Source organism: Indicator indicator, chromosome 23, assembly GCF_027791375.1.
Source record: "Indicator indicator isolate 239-I01 chromosome 23, UM_Iind_1.1, whole genome shotgun sequence".
In the NCBI taxonomy this organism is placed as follows: domain Eukaryota; kingdom Metazoa; phylum Chordata; class Aves; order Piciformes; family Indicatoridae; genus Indicator; species Indicator indicator.
The window spans coordinates 8,748,818-8,770,079 of record NC_072032.1 but is presented as its reverse complement, the minus strand read 5'-3'; the positions used below and the strand labels follow the sequence as shown (position 1 = coordinate 8,770,079).

Sequence of the window (21,262 nt, the reverse complement as noted above, 5' to 3'; positions counted from 1 at the left end):
AAATGCATCAGTCTTCTCTTTTTTTTTTTTCCAACTCGTTTTTTACCTTGCTTGACTGCTTCTCAATCATCAGGATTTTGCTAAGCATGAGCAAACTTTTCCAATATTTTCTGCTAAACTTTGCAGTGGTTTGTAGATTTTAAATTACCCTGCCTACTTAAGATATTTAAGATATTAATATGTCCTGTTCTGACATTGCCTAATGGTATAGAGTTTAAAGCTGGTTCCTCTTCAGCACAATAAAGAGCAGTTCTCAAACCCAGATTACCTTAAACTGGATGACCCCAGAGGCACAAGCACTGATGCACTCCTGGAGAGGAGCATGAACAGACACTGCCTCTGCTCACACTCTGACTTGTGGCTCTTGTACCAGCTGCTGTAATAAAAAAAGGTTCAAATAAGCAGATCTGGGGGAACTTCCAAAGAAAATCTCTTCCTAAAATGCCTGGCCCAGGCATTAGGTTAAACTCTGAAAAAGATGCATGCAGAAGGTGAACTTGGTTTGTGTGTGGTTTAGTTCCATATAATTTTCTCAGTGCAAGAAGAGGTTTCTGCTGGCCTTGGGCAGCAGCTGGGTGGCAGCAGCAGGGTGGCAGCATCACACAGTTGTTACATTAAGTATTGGTTACTATAACCAGCAAATTTCTGTGCTTTAGATGTTGTGCTGATGTACAGGAACACACAAGTAACTCCCCCAATGCATTGACCCAACCTCTGCTGTCTAACATCCACAAACACAGACCCGAGACTCCAAATACAGAAAGGAAGATAAACTACAATCCTCTTAATTGTGAAACAGCAATTTAACAATAATAGCCCCTGATACTGATTTTCCAAAGCTAAACCCAGGCTACCACCATCTTCAGCAAGCACTGGAGCAGGAGGTGCCTTTCCAGCACCAGTTGCTCGGTGTGGAGCTGGAACGGGGCAGCAGTGACTCAGTTACACACTGCAGGCCACGCTCCAGCTGCCTCACAACAAACCTCGCTGCAGCAGCTCCATGAGTTCACAGTAGCAACACTAATTTTTACCAGCTGAGGGCTTGAGCCTTTATCTCTTGTTTAGACTTCAGAATAGAACTCAGATTTCTGCAGTGTGAACCTCCCCTAAAGAAAGTACTGATCTTTGGGGTTTCCCTTTCACTCAGCATGCCGAACACCACTGAGCACAGACCACCAGTCCCAAGCCATAGGGTTTACATGGTTTGCTTGGTCTCCCTCCCACTGCCAAAGCATGCAGCTCTGAGGGCAAAAAATAAAAAAACATCTAATACCTGAAGCAGTGCTGCCATGGATCCGGGAAGTGGAGTACCTACCACATGGGTGCTACTGAAATGAAACTGGCTTCATGTGCCAGCTCTGGGAAAAAGAACACTTTGTTTCTGCCTGGCCTTGGCAAGCTTCTCACCCTGGCTAATTTCACATTAAAGCTCCACTGGCAGTCTCAGATCCACATTGTTAAAGCCAGCTGGATATGCCAAAAACGACAAGGAGTGTGAGCCTTTTGCCTAAACAAATAACACCGACTGTCACTTTGTATCAGGACTTAATCCTGCTAATGAACTACAGGTGGGACACTTTCCCTGATTGAGTACATTTTTCAGAGACCTTTCCCATTCCCCCACTGCTGGCTGGCAGCTGTAAGGTCTGTGCTGTAAGCTGGGCTTTGCTCTTACTCAGCAGTTCATCAGTTCGAGTGCCTTTGGCTGTACATCGCCTCAGCTTCGTTATCTCCAGTGTGGCAACAAGGAAATGCTGCTCCCGTTCCCTACAGGGCTTGCAGGCTGCATTCAGGTTTGCACCAGACTTCAGATTCAGGTTTTGTTTGGTATAAAGGTGTTTGGGATGGTTTCAGCTGGTTTCACACCTCCCCTGACACACACACCCTGCAAAACGGGTGGATGGGCTTTTCAACAAAGACATTGCTTTGAGGGCTTAAGTAGGTTTTTAGGAGGACACCAAGGCGCTCCCCAGAACATTGTACACAGCATGAGAACACCTCTTAGGGTAAAGGAAAAATTCTTACTGCAGGCAAAAGCAGCTTGATATTTCATTTGCACATTTTCCACAAGAACTACTGAAACCCCTGATGCCGTGATGTATGACCAAATAAAATGTCCATTTACTGCACACAGACCCACACTTACTGACACATTTCCTCTCCGTGCCAACTCTTTCCCTTGCCATGTTTCTCAAAGGCCACTGTGCCAACCCAACATCACTGCTACGTGACTTTCCACACAGAGAGTGCTGCCATTTCTCAAAGCACCAGGCTAAGGCTAATAAGCAGATTGCTTTAAACCTGCACCAAAATCAGAGGGTATGAAGGAAGCAGACAATTGGCAGACAACTGGGCTTTCCGTCACATGTCAGTGAGACCTCCAGCTTGGGAAAATGCTCTTTTCTGGAGTATAGCACTAATGTATTTACCATATGCTCTGCTAGAAGCTTTTTACACTCCCACTAATAATCTGCAAACTTGGTAATTTCACACACACAGAGGCTGGAGCTCTCTTTTTATGATTCACCACAGACGTAATGTGTGCTGCTGGGCGTTACTAGGCTTGAGTTACTTTTATGCTCTATAAGCTTTGTTGGTGAGCTGTGAAATGCTGCCAGAAGCAGCAGTAAGTGTACTGTACTTGTGAGAAAGCACAAGTCCTCTGCATTATGAAGGTTATTAGGCTGGCTACTTATCTATCTTGTTATTCCTTGGTTAGGAAAGCTGCAGAGTTTGTAAAGACCTGTTAACCACTACTAGGAGCTGAAGAGGTTCTAACAGATGATGAAACAGACATAGGAAGCTGAGAGTGCCCCTTTCAGAGCTTACAAAGCTTACAGAGCTTACAGAGCTGCAAGAAAATTCTGTCAAAACACAAACTGGCAGACGTCTGACCAGAGGCATTCACACAGCTCTCCTTCATGTGTCCCACAGTCTCCCCTTGCTTTAGACACCTCTCAGGATCTATCTATTGCTAATGGGCATGGGCAACAGCCCATTAGCAATCTATTGCTAATGCATGGGCAACAGTAGAAAAGGAAAACATGAATGAACATCTGAGTGCACACAAGGAAAAAAGCTGAGGGAGCCTGGAAAGGCAGGTTACATTGAAAACATTCCTTGATGGTCCTGGCTGCTTCTGTTCTCCCTCCATTTATCCCTCTGTCCATCTCCCAGCTAGACTTTCCTGCACCTCCCTTGCACCATCCCCAGTTCACAATGCTCCTAGGTCACAACTACTAGCACAATAGCTGACCCACAGAGTGATCCCTGTCCCAGGTTGGGTCCTGTTTGCAAACATAGGTCACAGACACAGCAGAGACTGGACTGGGTGATCCCAAATGGGCAAGGGCCATCCATGCCTTACTGCCATTGTCCTGAGCCTTGTCACTGTGGCTCTACCCTGCCAGTTTGACATCAGTCAAGCTCAGAGCAGCCGGAGATGGCTGAGATGTTTTTTCACTGTATCCTGTACAGTCAAATGTTCAAAGACACAGATGTGCTGAGAGCATCTCCAGAGTCAGCTTCTGTTTGGCTCAACACTGATCTGGGCAATGATGTCAAACGTGGCTAAAATGTGTGCTGGGTTAAGGCAGGGGCCACAAAAAGGATATCTAGTGGGGCTGATTTCCTCTTCTCTGTGCTGTTTCCTCCAGAGGCCTTAACATAGGGACAGGCCACCCTTGATCTTGTCGCAGAGGATTCCCTGATAGCAGAAGTGGTTCATGCCTGTCCTTGCGAGGCCTGTGCTGGTCAGGACAAAATGCCACCTGTATGGGGATGATGCTCCAGAGTGCCAGAATTCAGGAGGATTCTTTTAACATTGTTGCTCGTTTGCAGAGGGTTTTTTGCATGTGGGCCTTGGCAGCTGTTTGGTTTAGAAGTATTGCAAGGTGGTCCAGGATGTACACCAGCTTCTTTTCGAGCTGTAGTGGCTTCTGGGTAGCTTTGTGGCACCAAGGTCAGGGGACTGCTGTTTGCTGTGGGCAGGGCTGTGAGGTACCTTTCCCATGTCCTACCTGGAAAAAGAAAGCAACTCTTTTCATTTGCAGAATAGAAAGAGTTTTCCTCTTTTGTTGGTGCTAAATTGTGAGTAACTTGATAACACAGCTTGTTCACTGACTCAGAGCACTGAAAAGCCTTTCACACACAGTCATTTCCTTCCCCACCTCGTCACCACACAAACACCACTTTGTCCCAAGAAAGTTCTTTCTCTGTCCCCTCCAGACAGCTGGCACCCTAGTCCTTCGTACTGCTGTACTCTTGTCAGTCCAGGACAAATATTTCATCTCTTTCCAGGGGACAAAGCACCAGGGCTTTAACATAATAGGAGGGAAATCTGACCAGAGTTCATAGGGCACACCAGTCAAAGGGCACACCCTGGGGCAGGACATCACCAACCTTCTCCATGAAGACATTCAGCAAGTCCATCCTTGTGTTAATGAAGGGCACTGGTGCACATTGGTGCAAATCAGGCAGTGCTCCCTGTTGTAGCAGTCAGGGCTGCTAGTGATGCAGTTGATTCAGTGACTGTTTAGTGCTAAAGCCTGCTGCAGCTGCTGGCACACTTAGCAATCCTAAAAGTGCAACATGAAGGAACCCCAGACACGCCCAGCATGGACAGGAGCAGTGCCCTCCTACCTGCATGGATGTTCCTATGTGAGCAGAAGAGTTTTGTAGGAAGAGTCTGCAAAATGGCACACATCTGATCACACATTTGAGCTCCAGAGGCACAAAAAGTGATCTACAGACCAAAATATGCTGGCACTTGTGACACAGAGACCACAGAGAGTTCTCAAATTGTGTCTCCTCGGGTCACAAGCAGGTTAAATTCTAGAAGCAAAGTAGGACTAAGGTAGATAAGCTGAGAGTGCCTCATTTGATGAGGTATGGCATCCTCTCCTGACTGCCAGAACTCCAGAGTTCAACAATAAGTGGTAGCAATTTCCATTTTAATTGGCACAATTGCAGAAAACGCTGCTTGGCAAGTATCAGGTATTGTGTCTAACAGACTGAGCATTTGTCTGCAACAGACTCCCTTTGTGTGGCCAGGCAAGAAACAGACATGATGCTGCCTTATATGGCATAAGCAGCACCTTGTGAAGAGAGAAGTCATGCCTGTGAAATGAAGCTGGAGCTGGCAAGGCTAATGCAAACAGGAGGATGCTTTCAGCGTTAGTGGTGACCCCACTGCACGAATAGCACGATTCTGACCTGTAATCAAATCTTATTCTATTGTCTGTATGTGCATAAAACACCCTTGCAGTGAAACAGATACTCTTGTGTTCCCTCCTGGAAAACTGCAGAGGATGAATTAGTGCCCTCTTATGACTTAAAGTCAGAAAGCAGAGAAGAGCAGAGGCCAGTTCAAGTCTGTTTCTCAATGCTGCACCACCGGGTTTAGCACAGGCATCTTCACTCTGAAGTCTTCAGTACCCACTGGCATGGGGCACTGACCCTATTCCAAGACACCAAAGCACTGCCAAAGTGCTCTGGTAAGAAAGCTTCCCAATATCAAGCCTAAATAATTACTTCCTTCAGACCACTATTGCATGCTCCACCAGCACGACCAGTCCCTGCCTCTTGTCACCTCTCCTTGTGGACTGCCCTAGCTGAATTGCTGGGGCAGCTTAGCTCCTTCAGTGCTTCACATTTGCTCTTCATCCTCAGGTGCTTTTCTGATGTTTCATCTTCAGCCTCTACCTCACTTTGTTGCGCTTCTTTTTATGTTCTGTACTTTTCTGTATGAATTCCAAACGAAAAAGGTTCCAGAAGTAGAGGTTTTACGCCGCTTGCCCAAGGATAGGATAACTAAATTTGTTCGGAGGGAAGTGAGCACCCTCTCGTGTGTCCTTGGTGCACTGCACATTGCCTTCAGAGCACCTTAATTCCTCTTGAAAGCAAGAAAAGTTAGTGAAGATGGATGCCCAAGAGACTAATACAGAAATTTTCGTGCTTATTGGTAGAGAAGAATTTGCTACTTTTTGTTCTCTTCTTAATGAAGAAAATACTGTACTGAATTATTTGGTTTTTTAACAATAAAACATTGAACTTGGCAAATTACATTCCTTAAATGGCTTCTTCATTTGATTTTTCCTCACCATTCTTTTGCATTTTTGCATTATTTGAGCCTACTTAGATGTAAGCTTTGAAACAAGTCACATTATAGTCAGTTCATCAACTATGGTTTCAAAACTTGTAGAAGATACTATTAGATACCACAAAGTAGTTCAAAGCAGAATACAATTATATAAATCTCCATTTTTATACTATACTTTGTTCTCTATTAATGTGGTGATTTGAATTCTCTTCTCAACCTACAGCCATAAAATGTGTTCTGCCTGTTTTGAGCTTTTACCACAGAGCAGGTGAACTGATGAAGTTTGGCAGAGCCATTGAAATAGTTACTGAATTTGTACAGAAACAACAGTGGTGAAGAGCAGCTCAGAAATAGTTCAGCTATCTGGGTGCACTTACTCACAGCTTTGGATGACAAGGTGCACTGTTTGTTGCTCTTAGTTCTGCAGAACTAGCATATATGGCTGCTTCCTATATGATTCCTCCCAGGAAACCTTCAGCCAAGTGCCACTTTTCTCTGATTAAAGGAGCACACTTAACCAGTTACAGCTCATTGCAGCATGGGGAGCTCATGTAAGAGTGATGAAAGAAAATTCAGAGACAGTAAGAACAGTCATTCACTCTTCTGTCTGCTGAGTGAATGAACACTTTGTCTCAACATGACAAAAAAACTCGTTTATACTCCCCTTTCTATTCTTTCTTTTAGGTCAAGCAAAACATTTCCACCCCACAGAAATTTATCATGCACTCAGAGGACTTCATCTCAAACCCCCACTGTTTAATTATTTTTAAAATACTGCAGGTAAGGTCGGGGCTGAAACAGAGCAAAGGTTCACACTTGGTGACTCAGTCACACCAAAATTTTGCCAGACATACATAGAAATGGTGAGAATTCCAGATTTAGAGTTATTCTCAAAAGCAAAAGGTTGCGTTCTAGCACCCTTGAATCAGATCTCCAACTGGTGTTCCTGTGTGAGGGTAAAGGCAGTCTCCAATAGGTTTTGTCTCTTCATCCCAGTTTGCCCATTTCATCCCATTTTGGGAAGAAATCATTGCTACCTAAATCAAATGCTAGACTTCTTGGAGTGTGGCATGGATACTGTGTTATGAGCTCTGCAGAGCCTGATAGAATGTAACATCCCTCAAACTTCACCCCTTTCAAGAGTGCAAACAAAGTAATCTATCAAATAAGAACCAAAAATGTGCAGTTCTGGGGCTCATCTCTAGTACCGTGCAAACACAATCATTTAAAATTACAGTTCTGCTGCAGTTCAATGAAGTCACAGTAAGAAACACTCATTGAAGATAAAATCTTTTGTCTTAACAGTTAATAAAGGTTATTTATTTATACAATATATTTTAATCCACAATCTCTAAAAACAGCAAGGGGATTTTGTACCCCTGTTTAAAACTACTGTAGATTCCAATCAGCAAGATTAGTGATGTTTTAAGTAGATTATTCCTGCTGAAGAGTCAGCAGGTTTGTGCCAGCTGGACATTGCACAGAAATGACAAATACTTTGATGTCCAGGGACCCATAGGGTTCCTCCAGGTGCTATTGACCAACATTTGTTTATCTTTCAGTTGAATGTCCTCCAAAAGTAGTAGAACCTGCAAGTACAAATGGAGGAAAAAAAAAAAGGTAAGAGTAAAGGAAAAATTACTCTGGCAACTAATTCCTTTGGTCCATTCTGTTTCCTTTTGTACTCTGCTTTTCTGCACTCTTAGCTCCACTCTTCCTAAATTCTTTAACTTGCTTTCTCTACAGCATTCATTCTGCCCCATGCACTGTTCTGGGTGCCTTTTCTACTCCCAGCCCTTTTAGTGTCCTCACCTTTTTCCTATTCCTTGACACTTCTTCCTTCTTCATTTATGTCTCATCATCTACCCACCCCCTATCCATTTTCAGAATGACTCCACTCATTTGTTCATTTCCTATAATTTCCCTAGTTCCTAATCTTGCTCCTCTCATGTTTTTTTCCTACTCTTCTGTTGCAAGATTAGGTTTAGCCAGGTTATTATGTACTTTGCATTATTTAGGACTAGCATTTTTTAGAAAACTATTATGACCATTATCAGATTTAACTCTCTCAAAAAAATCATACTGAGGTAAAGCCAGAATACATTTTCAAGCAGATTACTGATAGACTCCTTCCAATTTTGAAATACCATATTTGTGTTGCTTCATTTATTTGTTATTTACTTTTCTTCTGTAAACAGGTAATAAGCTTATGTTATGCTGAAAATCTGTCAGCAAGTGCTAAATGTTGCTGTTACAATAAACTTGCCTAAATGTTGTCTTTGTAACAGTCCAGAGATGGTGATTGGATGCCTTGTTACAGATGGCTGTGGAGAAGGTGATGTAAATGGGAACAGCTGCGGGGTTCTGAAGTCAGAAGTAGCCCATGACCCCCTTCTTCTACTGCTTTGTGATCCAGAGGATGATGATGTGAGCGAACACAAACTATGTGGTAGCCTTATAGGTGTGGATCTGTTAATGACATTAATTAATGATTATGATTCATAGTACAAGAGATTTCAAAACCACTGAAATTCACAGTGCTAATGCTATAGGTTATTGGGTTCTGCATACTCCTTGTCAGATTTGTACTTCTTTAGGATCTTTATATGTTTAAATAAGCAGAAGGACAAATCAAATTATACAAGAATCAGAGATAGGAAATAAAAATCTTCTGATATATATATTTTTTAAATGTATATATTTATACATATTTATATATATTTTAAATTTGTTGCAGTTTCTTGTTATGAAATTACTACCTTTTGTATAAAACTACTATGACGGTAGATGCCACAGCTACAGGAACTGGAATTATCTCTGTACAGTTTTTAAGAAAGTGATTTCTCAGCAAAGTCTTCCCACAATAAACCAGAATCATTAATATAGGTGTAGTTAGCCTGCATAATAACATTTCATAAGATATAAAGTATAACCTTTAAATATAGAGATTAATACAGGCCAGATGATATATTTCAGTCTCTCCTAGGAAATGACAGCATCCTGCAAAGGTATTTCATTACCTTGTAGATCCTGCTCTGCTGTTTTGACTTGACATTATTCCAGATGACTGAAAATTTCTGTAGGATACACTTCCTGTAAGAATTGATTTATTTTTTTTTAAATGATCAATGTGAACTACTCATTTTACTGAGAAGAGAGCTTTGGAAACAAAAACTAGTATTTCAGTTGCATCATTTGGGGCAAATTCATGATAGGTTTATTCAAGGGTTAAAAATGGTGCACAATTACAACAGCCAATGAATGATAAGGAATTGACTGACAACACAAAGTCACTATGTCACTTGAGCCCTAAATATTAATCCTGAGTTTTTACATGTTCTTACACAATTTAGCACAGGGAAGGCATTTGTGAGTCATGAGTTGTCTTCCAGTACCTCTTGCTGGAAGAAGATTCAGCAGAAGTGAAAGCAGATCCTCAGCAATACTCCAACAGAGGGTAAAGGTGGAAAATTGTTTTTAGCCTCAGTAGGTGAAGCCTACACAGAGCTTAGCTGTCATGAAAACAGAAAATTGCACCATTCCTGACAGTTTTTTTTCAAGGCAAACACATATATTGTTTCCTTTCACCTTCTCTCATTTATTAGACTGTTACTAGACTATCAAGACAGCTCTGTTAAAATGCCCTAGTGCTTCAAGATATTCTCTTTTGACCCTCCCCATCTCTAAGAAGGAAACTTTCTTTTGTGCATCGTTACATCATTGTTTCTACTTGCCCTCACTTTTGAAGTATGCTTCAATTCATTCAGCTTTGTCAACTGCAAAACTTTATAGGCTGATTCTGAAATGTGTTGAACACAACTGTTCTACATATAATTTTACTGTCTAATTAAATATCTGTTTATACTCAGAAACAATAATAATTAAAAAAACCAAAATGGTTAACCTCAGCTCTCACTATCTTGTTATCCATAAATTTATAGTCAAGCATGCACTTAGGAAGTATCTGATCATACAAATCAGATATAATATAGAAGAAGCAATTTTTGCTCCTTTGTTACACTTGTATTGCAATTGCACTTGTCTTTGTTTTGGGACATTTACACCATGGAAAAAGGTAAGAGTGCTAAAGGTTCCTTGTGTGGCTGGAAACGTGTGTTGAAGCCAGGTGGAGCACAGCTTGAGAATGGACTGTCACAGAACAGGCTGAGTGTAAATGCAGGGGTGGGAGAGATGTGGAAATGGTGGATCTGCAGAACATGAGGAGTCTGGGGATGCTCCACACACATGAAGATGCACTAATTGCAGTGGGCTATTATTCATGTCTGTCTTACACCAGAGTGTTACCCACGCCCTGGAGCAGCCCTCAGTGAAAGGAACTGTGAGCAGGGAAAATGTCTTATACCCTATTACAGTGATATGGTGAAAAAAAAAAAAAAGAAAAAATAAGAAAAAGAAATTACTGAGATCAACTTAATTAGTTTGCTTTTGATAAATCCTTTTGTAACTTTCATTTAGTTTCCCCCCACTTCCTCCAGTGATTTTTAACATGACATTATGGACAGTGCTAATATCTGGTAACTATAAACACATAATTACAAAGGTTAATAGAGGGTCAACAACATATATTGCAATATGCCTGTTCTGCTCAACCAGAACATCATTACAGTGCTTTTTTTGCAAGTGTGGGCTATGATTGGTCAGTAAAATTCATTCTGATTACAAGCAATTATTCACAGAACAGGAGAGGTCACTACTAAGAAGATTTGCATCATTCTTCATTTTTAACCATTTCCCATCTGCTGCATTCATCTCTACATGATGAGTTCCTTATACCTCAACACAATTAAAATTTGCTCAGTAAATTACTAATATATGGATTTTAATTTATTCATCCTCTTAACAAAATGCAAATGCCATCCAGTTACAAACTGTGGTTTCACTCACCCATACGTCCATCTTGTGGTGGAGTTATTAATGATAATCTTGCTGGACCAGTTGGTGTCTCAGGCTAAACGGGTGGCAAGGTATTAATTGGAGTGTTATAAGAATGTTAATTATGAAGGTCTTTGAAGCAATAGTGTTACATTTTTAAGGCCCATAAGCCTCTGGATTTCTGGCACTCTCTGCTGACAGTTTTGTTCAGAACATTGAAAGGCAAAACCTCAGGACTGAGTTATTATTTTTCAGAGATCCACAGTGGGCTGGGGAGGAGGTGCATGTATTTCAGCTCTAATGCAGTCTGGTATTTTCTCACATTCAGGTGAGAAAATATCAGACATTTACATCATTTTGTGTGCTGAGACTCCGTTCTTAAGCTAGCATCTGTTCCTGGATGTTACCTCTCCCAACTAGAACACCAACACAGTGAAGAGTATCCATCTTCATTCTTGTTTTAGAGATGTCACTCAAAGCATGTGCTTCCCTACTCAGTATCAGGCTCATATTGCTGAATTTAGACCTAACATTTCCTCAGCATCTGAAGATACTACACATGCTGATGTCCATGTGCACAGGCAGAAGCAAGACCACCTGGTCAAGCAGCAAACAAAATTGTTTATGAAAGGGGAAAGATAATGACTGGCTTGATTTGTATCTTTAAAACTTCCCTTGTTTTACATCATAAATGAAATTTCAGGAATGTTTTGATAATCAGTGTGATGTGAAGGTGAGTGCAAAGTGATTCTCCTCCTCTAACTTCAGACATCTGCAATGGCAGCATTTATATCCAGACTGATCTCCTGAAATTCCCTTTGTGATCAAGGAAGAGAAATAGGACTGGGATCAATAAGTTTTCCTTTAGAATGAGGTGAATCACACATGCTACTCTATAGGCTATACCTATGTATATAGGGCTATCTATGGATCTAATTAATCTATAGGTTATAAGGGAAACCCTGTGATGCCAGCAGAGATCTGCACTATAGCCATCTCCATGAGGTCTGGTGAAGGTGGAAATATTACATGTACTTCCATTCCTTAATGGAATAGCACTTAAATTCTCAGTTTCATGCACTAGCAACATTTAGTCTGGAAACAGTTCCAATGTTTTTATCATATAAATGCACTGAGATTTCAAGAACTTGCCATTTATCATCTGAAGCTGAAAAGCCTGCATGTGACACGGAGAATAGAATGGCAGTAATCAGTGCTGTGATGCATTTGCTTTCTGCTAGGCAGCAAACACAGCTGAAATCAGTGTGTGCACAAGAATTGTTCTGAATAGGGGGGGTGGGGGGGACCCTATGATCCTATTATTTGCAGTAGTGACAGAGCAGGAGACATCAAAAGCATATCTGTGTATGTGTGTATATATATATATATATATATATATAAACATGCATGCAAACCCACACTTACCTTCCTCATTGGTGAAGGTACAGGATCAATCTCCATTGACTCCACTCTTACAACAAAGGTCAAAATAAGGATGACATTGTAATAAAAATAACAGATTCATTTTAAGGTCTAAAATTACATTATAATATCAATTTATATTTGACTAATAATGGAAGAACAGAATACCTCATGCATAACACACATCAGTGTTTAGAACTCGTAAGGCAAAAAAAATCTATTAATTGATTCTAAGCTTTGTTTTAGGTATTTACAGAGAAAGCTATTTGATGATTACCATTTTTTGGACTTTAGCTAATTCAGACTCGTGTACATCTTTATGTATTTGTCACTTTTCTCCACAACAAGAGAATTCTGAAATTTCATTATGACAAATAAAGTCACAGTCACAGAAATCTCTCAGCTTTAGCTAAAATGTAATGAGCCTTACTGCAGTTCATCCCATTTAACTTCAGACAACTGCAACCTACATATGGATGTCTGTACAAGTAATTCAGTTTTTCTCTGCAGCGGGAAGACTTCCTCACTAATTAATCAATCTATCTATCCAGAAAAATCTTTAGAATATGTGCATTATGCCCAGCGAGAACAAAGGTAATCTCTACAAGTAGTTATTAAATGGACTGGATAGAGAAGACCCTCCCCAATTCTTTCATAGTTACGTGGATTGCAGAAACAAAACACAAAATCACAAAGTATACTTATTTTAAACTCATTGCAAAAAAACCCAAACTTTGTGTAGCAAATATCATTATGCTGTCGCTATCAAGATTTTAATGGAAAATGAACAGATTTATACTTACATTTCAGAAGCTGAAGGATGACTAGGATGAAGAGAATATGAAGGATAACCATTCTGCTTTCTTGGAGGAACTAAAGTCATTAAGAAATATAATATTAGAATGCAGCTAGATCCAGTGATACGTATTCAGTAGTTAGTATCATAAGCCAACACTTCTTACTGGAAAGTGGATTTCTACTTGTACTGGCAAATGGTGGTTTTGTGGTTTTTTCAGGGGGTTTCACACTGAAAGGGAAATAGAAATAAAAACAGGTATAAATTGAAAGCTGGTTTGGTTACTTCGTTAGTGTAGCTGGCCAATAAAACATCAAACCTCTTACCACTGTATCTGATGCATTTGTTGTGTTACTTTCTTGAGAGATTCTTCCAGCTTTAAGTTCTGTGATAGAACCATAGATAAAAACCAGATCTCTCAGTGTGATACACAGCTTCATTGTCACACACCAAGAATTCTGAAGTGTGGAAAGGCTGCTTTCTATGAGGCTTAATTTCAGATACCATTGCTATTTCAGATTTATTGCAGCGAGTCTATAGCTGTTGTATGGATCTATCGAACAGTGAGTCTGAAAAAGAGATGCCTCTTTTTGGCAGTTATTGACTTGATTACTTTTTGTTAAGTGTGCTGGTAATACTGGATATGTGAATGCTATGAAAAGTGCTTGAAAATAGTTTGCTTTTATTTTTCTTTTTTCCATATCTGATATAAAAGTTGTGTTTCGTTTAATATGGAATCATCTGGAAAAGATACCAACAACTTTAAAAAACACCAAATGCCATACTCCCATGTTTTTCATATCAGATTCAAGACAGATTCAGTTCTTTGCAGTATCTTCCTGCAATAAGCTTATGTGAATTATTTTTTTCCACTATGTTACAGACACATCCAAAGTACCTACAGTAAAGAATGTTATGAGTTTGCAAATTTCAAGAACATCAAGGTCAAAAACATTAGGCCAGGTCCCCAGTATGTGTCTTTTTTTTTTTTATCAGTCTTTCATTACATGATCATACATTATATTTTATGAAGGATGTAAAAATTTAGTCAATCACTTCAGTACTGCATCTGTATTTTACCCTTAATTTCCATCCTGTGACCTTAAGTCCTTCATGGTTTTACACTAGTCACACTTTGATTTGAGGACAAATTCTGCATTTTCTTGTTAAAATGTCAGGCTTTTCCCCACAATGTAATTTGAATTCTTTAATGAAGTCTTTATTGAAGAATTTAATAACATTCCCTGATATACCTCTATAAAAGCATATTGTTTGTGGGAATCACAGAATCACAGAAACATTCAGGTTGGAAAAGACCCTCAGAATCACCAAATCCAACCAATAACCTTACTCTACAAGGTTCACCCCAAGAGATGTTGATTGGCTGATTCACCCATATTACCAGGTATCTCTAAGCCATATACCTGGCCATGTGCTTAGAAATTGATGAAACAGCCAAGTATTTTAGCAAATACTTAAAGTAGCTGAGGAATTAAAAAGACTTTTTTCTTTACAACCTGTGGAAGAGGCACACTCACAAATTAAGTACCTGTTCCCCACAAAATAATTAATTCTCTTCCTCTTGGCGTTGAGTTATCCCTAATTCAGGACAGTAGTCCTTAGTCTTGTTCTCCATTTCTCCAGCTTTATTTGTCAGCCCTAGTCTTCTTTTCTTTTAGGCCTACCATATGAGTACCAACATCTTCCCACCTTTTCTACTTTTTTCTCCATATAATGAATCAGTTCTTTCTCTCCCTGTCCTTTGACTTGAATCTCGGTCACCCTGCAACTAAAATCTGGTTTATTTAATAATAGTAGCCATAATTAATAAAGTTATCACCAATTTTAAACAATTAAAAATGGATATTTATAATAACAGAAATGAGGCCATCCTGACAAATTATTCTAGGTATCCCAATAAAAGGTGAATTCTTTTCTGAAACCATCCAAAGCAACAATCAAACATAAACACCAAAAGGAAGGAAGACACAATTAGAGTTACCTTCTGTCTCTGGTATGCTAACAAATGTTTACGATGTTTTTCTTGAAATTCTGAAATCTAAAAGCAAGTACAGTTACATCAGGCATCACTAATGACATTTATCTAACCTCAACCAGCAGTGATGGAGAAGAACTACTTCACAGCATTCCAATTACTCTATATATTACTAAGTGTTTAAAATTTCTCCTTTAAATCCTCTCCAAAAAAATATTCTAAGTTATTATCACTGATAAAGGTCATTTGCTCTAGCATCAGCTATGCTAGAGCTGGGAGACTTATTTTTACTGAACTTGGATTTCAACACTGTGCTCAGTAACAAGGTAAAGACATTGGAAAGCCAGTTTAGCTGTGGTGTTTCTTATTCATTAGTGCTAAGCAAACACATAAAATTAATGGCAACATAAAAAGAAAAGTGTCTTACTGGCAATTATAACTTGCCTTGTAAAAATATCCTATTAATTAAAACATAATTGTTAAACACTCTGGCTGGTGGTGTGTCAGAACTTCCTGTGTCCAAATGAGGATCATAAACCATGAGAGGCAAAACATACAAAACATGCCAGGAAGGCAAGACAAGAGCTTGAGGAACAAATTACAACAGGCAATAGCTTACTAATAAATCTTTCCTCTAATGTGTACGAAAACTGCCAGGAAATGTGCAAGGATAGAGGCAACTGAGAAGAAACACTCTGAGAAAATTAGCCTGTGGCTACTTCTAATTCACTGCAGAAGAGCCTGAGAGATTCGCACTGAATAGTCATCAAAGGATCAGAAGTGTCTGCAGTTCATGTATGTTTAATATAACAATCAGTAGAAACTGTTGATTATTTTATAGAGTTTAAATTTTTAAGACAGATTCACCTGTGTTATTTCTTTTGCATATTTCTTGCATAATGTGTCTATTCCCATGAACAGCGACTGAATATCAGGACTTGTCTACCAAGAAAAGAAAGTATACCAAGGTTAGCATTTTTATTTGCAAGTTATATTATATTCCACACCTACTGATTTTTATAGAACTCACAGGAGAAAATTAATTATGTTGGAGACTTCCTCTGTTCTTTTGAATTTGGTTGACATTAAACAAAAACACTTTCCCAGGATAAATTAGCATATGGAGAAAGAGAAAAATAGATAAGCAGACAGCAGGTTCTAGCCTATCTGTGGTATTTAAGCAAAGAAAATGCAAAGAAGATAATAAAATTTAATCTAGACAAATTAATGTGTTCATAAAATATATGTGACATCTTTAAAATGTGTTCATAGGAGGCAAACTCTAGCATCAGTCTTAACAAAGCCATTACCTTGGTTTAAGTGTCTCTAAGGTCTGAAAAAAGTAAAACCCAACCAGCTTTGTTGCTGATGCAAAAACTCTTGAGAATAAAGGTTTGCAGAACACTTTCTATTTTAGCTGTTACATGGAGGAATAGCAGATGTTAACCTGATATTCTGAAATATTCAACAGTGAGGTTCTGGTTTATCGTAACAGCCACCCTCTGGGAAAAAGCAAGTGGGAATCGTGAGACACAGAAGGAAGATATAAAGGTGACACGCATGCATTACTTAAAGATGAGAATATTTAATGTGGAGATGTTGATTGCACCAATATGAAATTTAATGAGAAGGTTTAAAGCATTTATAGGACCTCCTACTCATTGAGAATTCTTCCATAGCATCAAGCTCAAAAAGGTTACCAGGTATATTTCCATTCAGGTTCTTGAATTATAAAGCCATGACTTTTTTATATGCATCTTTAATTATCATTCCAATCATTTTATCTGTTCTTAATCAAGGCTAAGCAATCATCATGAATGTCTTTATCAAAGAATATGGTAATTTGCTTCCTTCCAGTCCTCCAGAGTAGTGGCAGATTCTAATGAAACATCTAATATTTTTGTTAGTATCCCAATCACTGCATTTTTTAAAATTCCTTCAGTATTTTGCAAGTAAATTATCAAGGTATGTAGAAATACTGCAATTTAAGACTGATCTATCTTCAGAATCAATTTTGATTTGAGCAAGGTGTTGGACAAGATGACCTCCAAAAGTCCTTGACAACCTAAATTATTCTGTGGCTGAAATTAATAACAAAACTTGGAGCAAGGGTTGGCTGGTATTTAAAGCTTGTTAAAATGCCTCCTTTTAGAGTTTTGTGAGGGGCTTTTTGGTTGTTTTATTTGATTCCTGTGTACATTGCTACTTTGTTCGAGTTCTGCTTTGCTGTAGGTTTTTGTTTTGGGGAGTGTTGTCTTCTTCACCCTGTTCTACAATATTCTGTGTTGACAAACATGAAATATAATGTAATAGGTTTTTTACTTGTTTATCTACACAGTACGTAGGTATAGAGATTTCTGTATTTAGGTACAGATCAGCTTAATTTTAAACATATCTACAGAAATGTTCTCCTTCAAGGCCGCTTCTTCAGGGTTAGCCATAAATTGTCCTCTATTTCATATATATGATTGTAGGACTGTGTGTGTTAGCTGTACTTAAAGATTTCAATACTTTTTTCTCTCATTATAAGGCAGGTTTGTCTCTTAGGTAGCCATCAGTCTAGGAAAATATAAATGTTTTCACACCCCGTTTATAAAATCAGTTAAGAAGAAGAAGGTTCAATGGGAGAACTGGAAAAACTAAATCTTTCTAATGATATCTCGAGAAAGGGAATGAAAAGCTATTCATTCTCTAGGGAATAATAATTCCCAACAATATGTCAGATCCTCTCCTAATCAGGTGGCCAGGAGGAAAACAGTTAAAAGAAAACAAGGGAAAAAACAACATACTGGAAAACACTGATGCACCACCACCAGACTTTGATCCAGCCCATTACAAGAAATAAATAATTTCAGTCAGTGTTCTCTGATATGCAAATACCAAAGCTAATAAACATTTTCCTTGTTTTGGAAGCAGTCACAGATGTTATACAGTAGCCAACCACGTTTCTTGCAAAGGCTGGAATGATTTACAGTCTAAACCTAAAAAAATCTCTGTAGGCTTTTATTTGAACAAATCCATAAAACTAAAAGGTACAGAGTGCATAAGTACCTAAGTCTTCCAGTCTAACAGTAGTAAATATTCATGTCTCAGTTGGTAAACAGAAGGAAAGTATTTTGTAATGCAAATAATTTAGCTGTTAAGTGAACTACAGATTAATAAACACAACAATACTAAAGCTTTATTTACCTGTTTTGAAAGGACTAATGTGCGACAAGAAGTTCTACAGACCAAACATTCATCTTTCTTGCCTGAGAATTAAAGACACATTTGAAATACATCAAACAATAGTTACTGAATACATTTTTAATATAATTTGATGCTAAATCTTTGTTTGGAGCTTGTGGAGGGAATCTGAAGTTAATACAAGAAATACAAATAAATGTGAATAAATAATTCTATAAGCATTGCATGTGTGTGTATATATATATATATATATATATAATTCTATAAGCATTACTCCTGTAAACAAGCTTTCATTAAAATTATTTTATGAATATCATTAGTGTCACTGAATGCAGGTGACTTTTAGTTCCATTGATTTAAATAGGACTCTGCCAAGTTTAATTAAATACATGCTTAACTAATGAGTTAGAGTCAACCAGATACACAACTTTTTAGACTGGGCCCCAGTCTGGCTCTATTGATAAAATATATGAAATCTTACCTTCGAAGAATTAATAATTTGACCTTATAAATATTTTTCCAGTGAAAAATTAATCAAACTGGGTTTTAAAATTTTATCTTTTTAAAAAATCTCTCTCTGATTATTTGCAAATATTTCTAATAAATGCATATTACTACAGTATGTATAATTGATAATTTTATTCCCTTTCTAAGGATTCTGAGGATTGATATTCATGAATATCACTCAGGAACTGGATAGAATACACAAGAGCTTCCAAACACCACCTACAGTCCTCCTCATGCTGCTGAAAATTGACAATACTGAGATTTAAGATGTTTTAAGACTCTTAGCGAAATCTGCACTAAATAAATCCTATGTTTTACAGATTGCTCTTTCACTAATCAAAGCACATGACCTTTCCAAAATTAAACAGAACAGGATGCCATCTCTGGATTTTTTTTTTCCACTATGCTATCATGGATCATGAGCATCCAGATTTAATTTTTATTAAAGCTTCCAGTTTTCTGGAGCCTTGCTCTTGAAGCCACATTGCTCCAGCCGGATTCATCTGGAAGCAGTCAGTAGTTTTCACCACTCAAGGAAAATCATAGAATCATCACAGAATGGCTTAAGCTGGAAAAGACTTTACAGATCATCTAATCCAACCTTCTTGCCATGGGCAGGGACACCTCTCAACTAGCCCAGGTCACTCAAGGCCCCATCCAACCTGGCCTTGAAAATCTCCAGGGAGGGGGCATCCACAACCACACTGGACAATCCATTCCAGTGTCTTCACAGAATCACAGAATCAATAAGGTTGGAAAAGACCTCAAGGATCATCAAGTCCAACCTGTCACCCAAGACCTCATGACTGCTAAACCATGTCACCAAGTGCCACGTCCAATCCCCTCTTGAACACCTCCAGGGGTGGTGACTCCACCACCTCCCTGGGCAGCACATTCTGATGTCTAACAACTCCCTCCGTGAAGAACTTTCTCCTCACCTCCAGCCTAAACCTCCCCTGGCGCAGCTTGAGACTGTGTCCTCTCGTTCTGGTGCTGGTTGCCTGGGAGAAGAGACCAAACCCCTCCTGGCTACAACCTCCTTTCAGGTAGTTGTAGACAGCAATGAGGTCTCCCCTGAGCCTTCTCTTCTCCAGGCTAAACAATCCCAGCTCCTTCAGCCTCTCCTCATAGGGCTTGTGTTTGAGGCCTCTCACCAGCCTCGTTGCCCTTCTCTGGACACTTCTTGCCACCCTCATAGTGAAAAATTTCTTCCTAAGATTCAAACCTATTATCCTTCAATTTAAATCCATTTTCTCTTGTCCTATCTGTGGACACTCTTGTGAGAAGTCCCTCTCCGGCCTTTCTGTAGGTTCCCTTCAGGTGTTAGAAGGCAATTATAAGGTCCCCCTGGAATCTTCTCTTCCCCAGGCTGAACAATCTCAGCTCCCTTAGCCTATCCTCATAGCTTATCAATAGCAAGAACAGAAAAAGTGTAAGATTCAATTTATATGAAGAAATGCTCAGTCAGGTCTTTTTTCCCCAGTGAGTCAGAGCTGCTAATGGTTGAAGCAGAAGTGTGCCTGCACCAGCAGCTGGCCCTGGTGCTGAGGCCGAGCTGCCCATGCTCCCAGCAGCCATTACCTTTCTGGAGGCAGATCTCACAGACGACATGGCCACAGCTGGTGAGGCAGAACCGGGGCGTGGGCTTGCGGGGCTCACAGAAGCAGACGTTGCAGAAGACCGAGGTGGCCATGGAGTGGAGGGCCAGGAGGGCCTAGCAGGGAGCAGGCGTCTGAGGCAGACCCTCCCTGTCTCCCCTGGGACACAGCCCTACAGGCTTTCCTCTGATAGCTTCCTCCAGCCTGAGGCATGTCAGGCCCTGGTGTGAGAGTCCTGAGGGCAGCAACCTCACACTCCAGAAAAGGAGGTTCTGGCCTCTCGCTGCCAAACTGATGAGGTGCCCACACAGGGGACCCTCTCTGAGAGATTCCCAAACGTGGACAACCAACCTGGGCCTAGCATCGGGACTGCAAACAGCTTCTGTGCCAGGAGCCTGTCCTGAGGCCCTGCAGCAGCATAGGGCTTCAGTCTTGTAAATGCAGAGATCTGGGGGGGGTGTCAATTTGCTGTCACAGATTTGTTGTTGATTCTTTTGGGGAGTGTTGACTGAAAAAAAAAAACCCTTGCAGGCCTGCAGACCTCTGGGTACAACAGATTCATAGACTGCACAGGAGCAACCTCCAGCTTTTAACTTCATAAAAAAATTGCTGCTCCCAAAGTGCTTCCCTAAAGAGCTATGATTCAGCTTCTGCTTCATAGAGTTAATTAAAAATGTTGAAGGAGACTGAAAACATTTCATCAAAGCAAAGATATTTAATTAATTATTATTACAGATAAAGAAGGAAGTGCTCTCAAGCTACAG

The 21,262-nt window shown here is 39.7% G+C and overlaps 1 protein-coding gene across 1 annotated transcript; it reads right to left on the bottom strand.

The window, feature by feature from the left end:
- Positions 1 to 7,651: 7,651 nt before the first annotated feature.
- On the bottom strand, positions 7,652 to 20,593 carry RNF212 (ring finger protein 212). Its single transcript, XM_054391690.1, has 12 exons — positions 20,482 to 20,593; positions 18,397 to 18,458; positions 16,075 to 16,149; positions 15,214 to 15,270; positions 13,538 to 13,596; positions 13,378 to 13,442; positions 13,219 to 13,288; positions 12,419 to 12,464; positions 11,006 to 11,069; positions 9,121 to 9,193; positions 8,367 to 8,569; positions 7,652 to 7,689 (listed from the first exon to the last, which is right to left on the bottom strand). The coding sequence occupies exons 1-12, from the start codon at positions 20,591 to 20,593 to the stop codon at positions 7,652 to 7,654; spliced, it is 924 nt and encodes a 307-aa protein (XP_054247665.1).
- Positions 20,594 to 21,262: the final 669 nt, after the last annotated feature.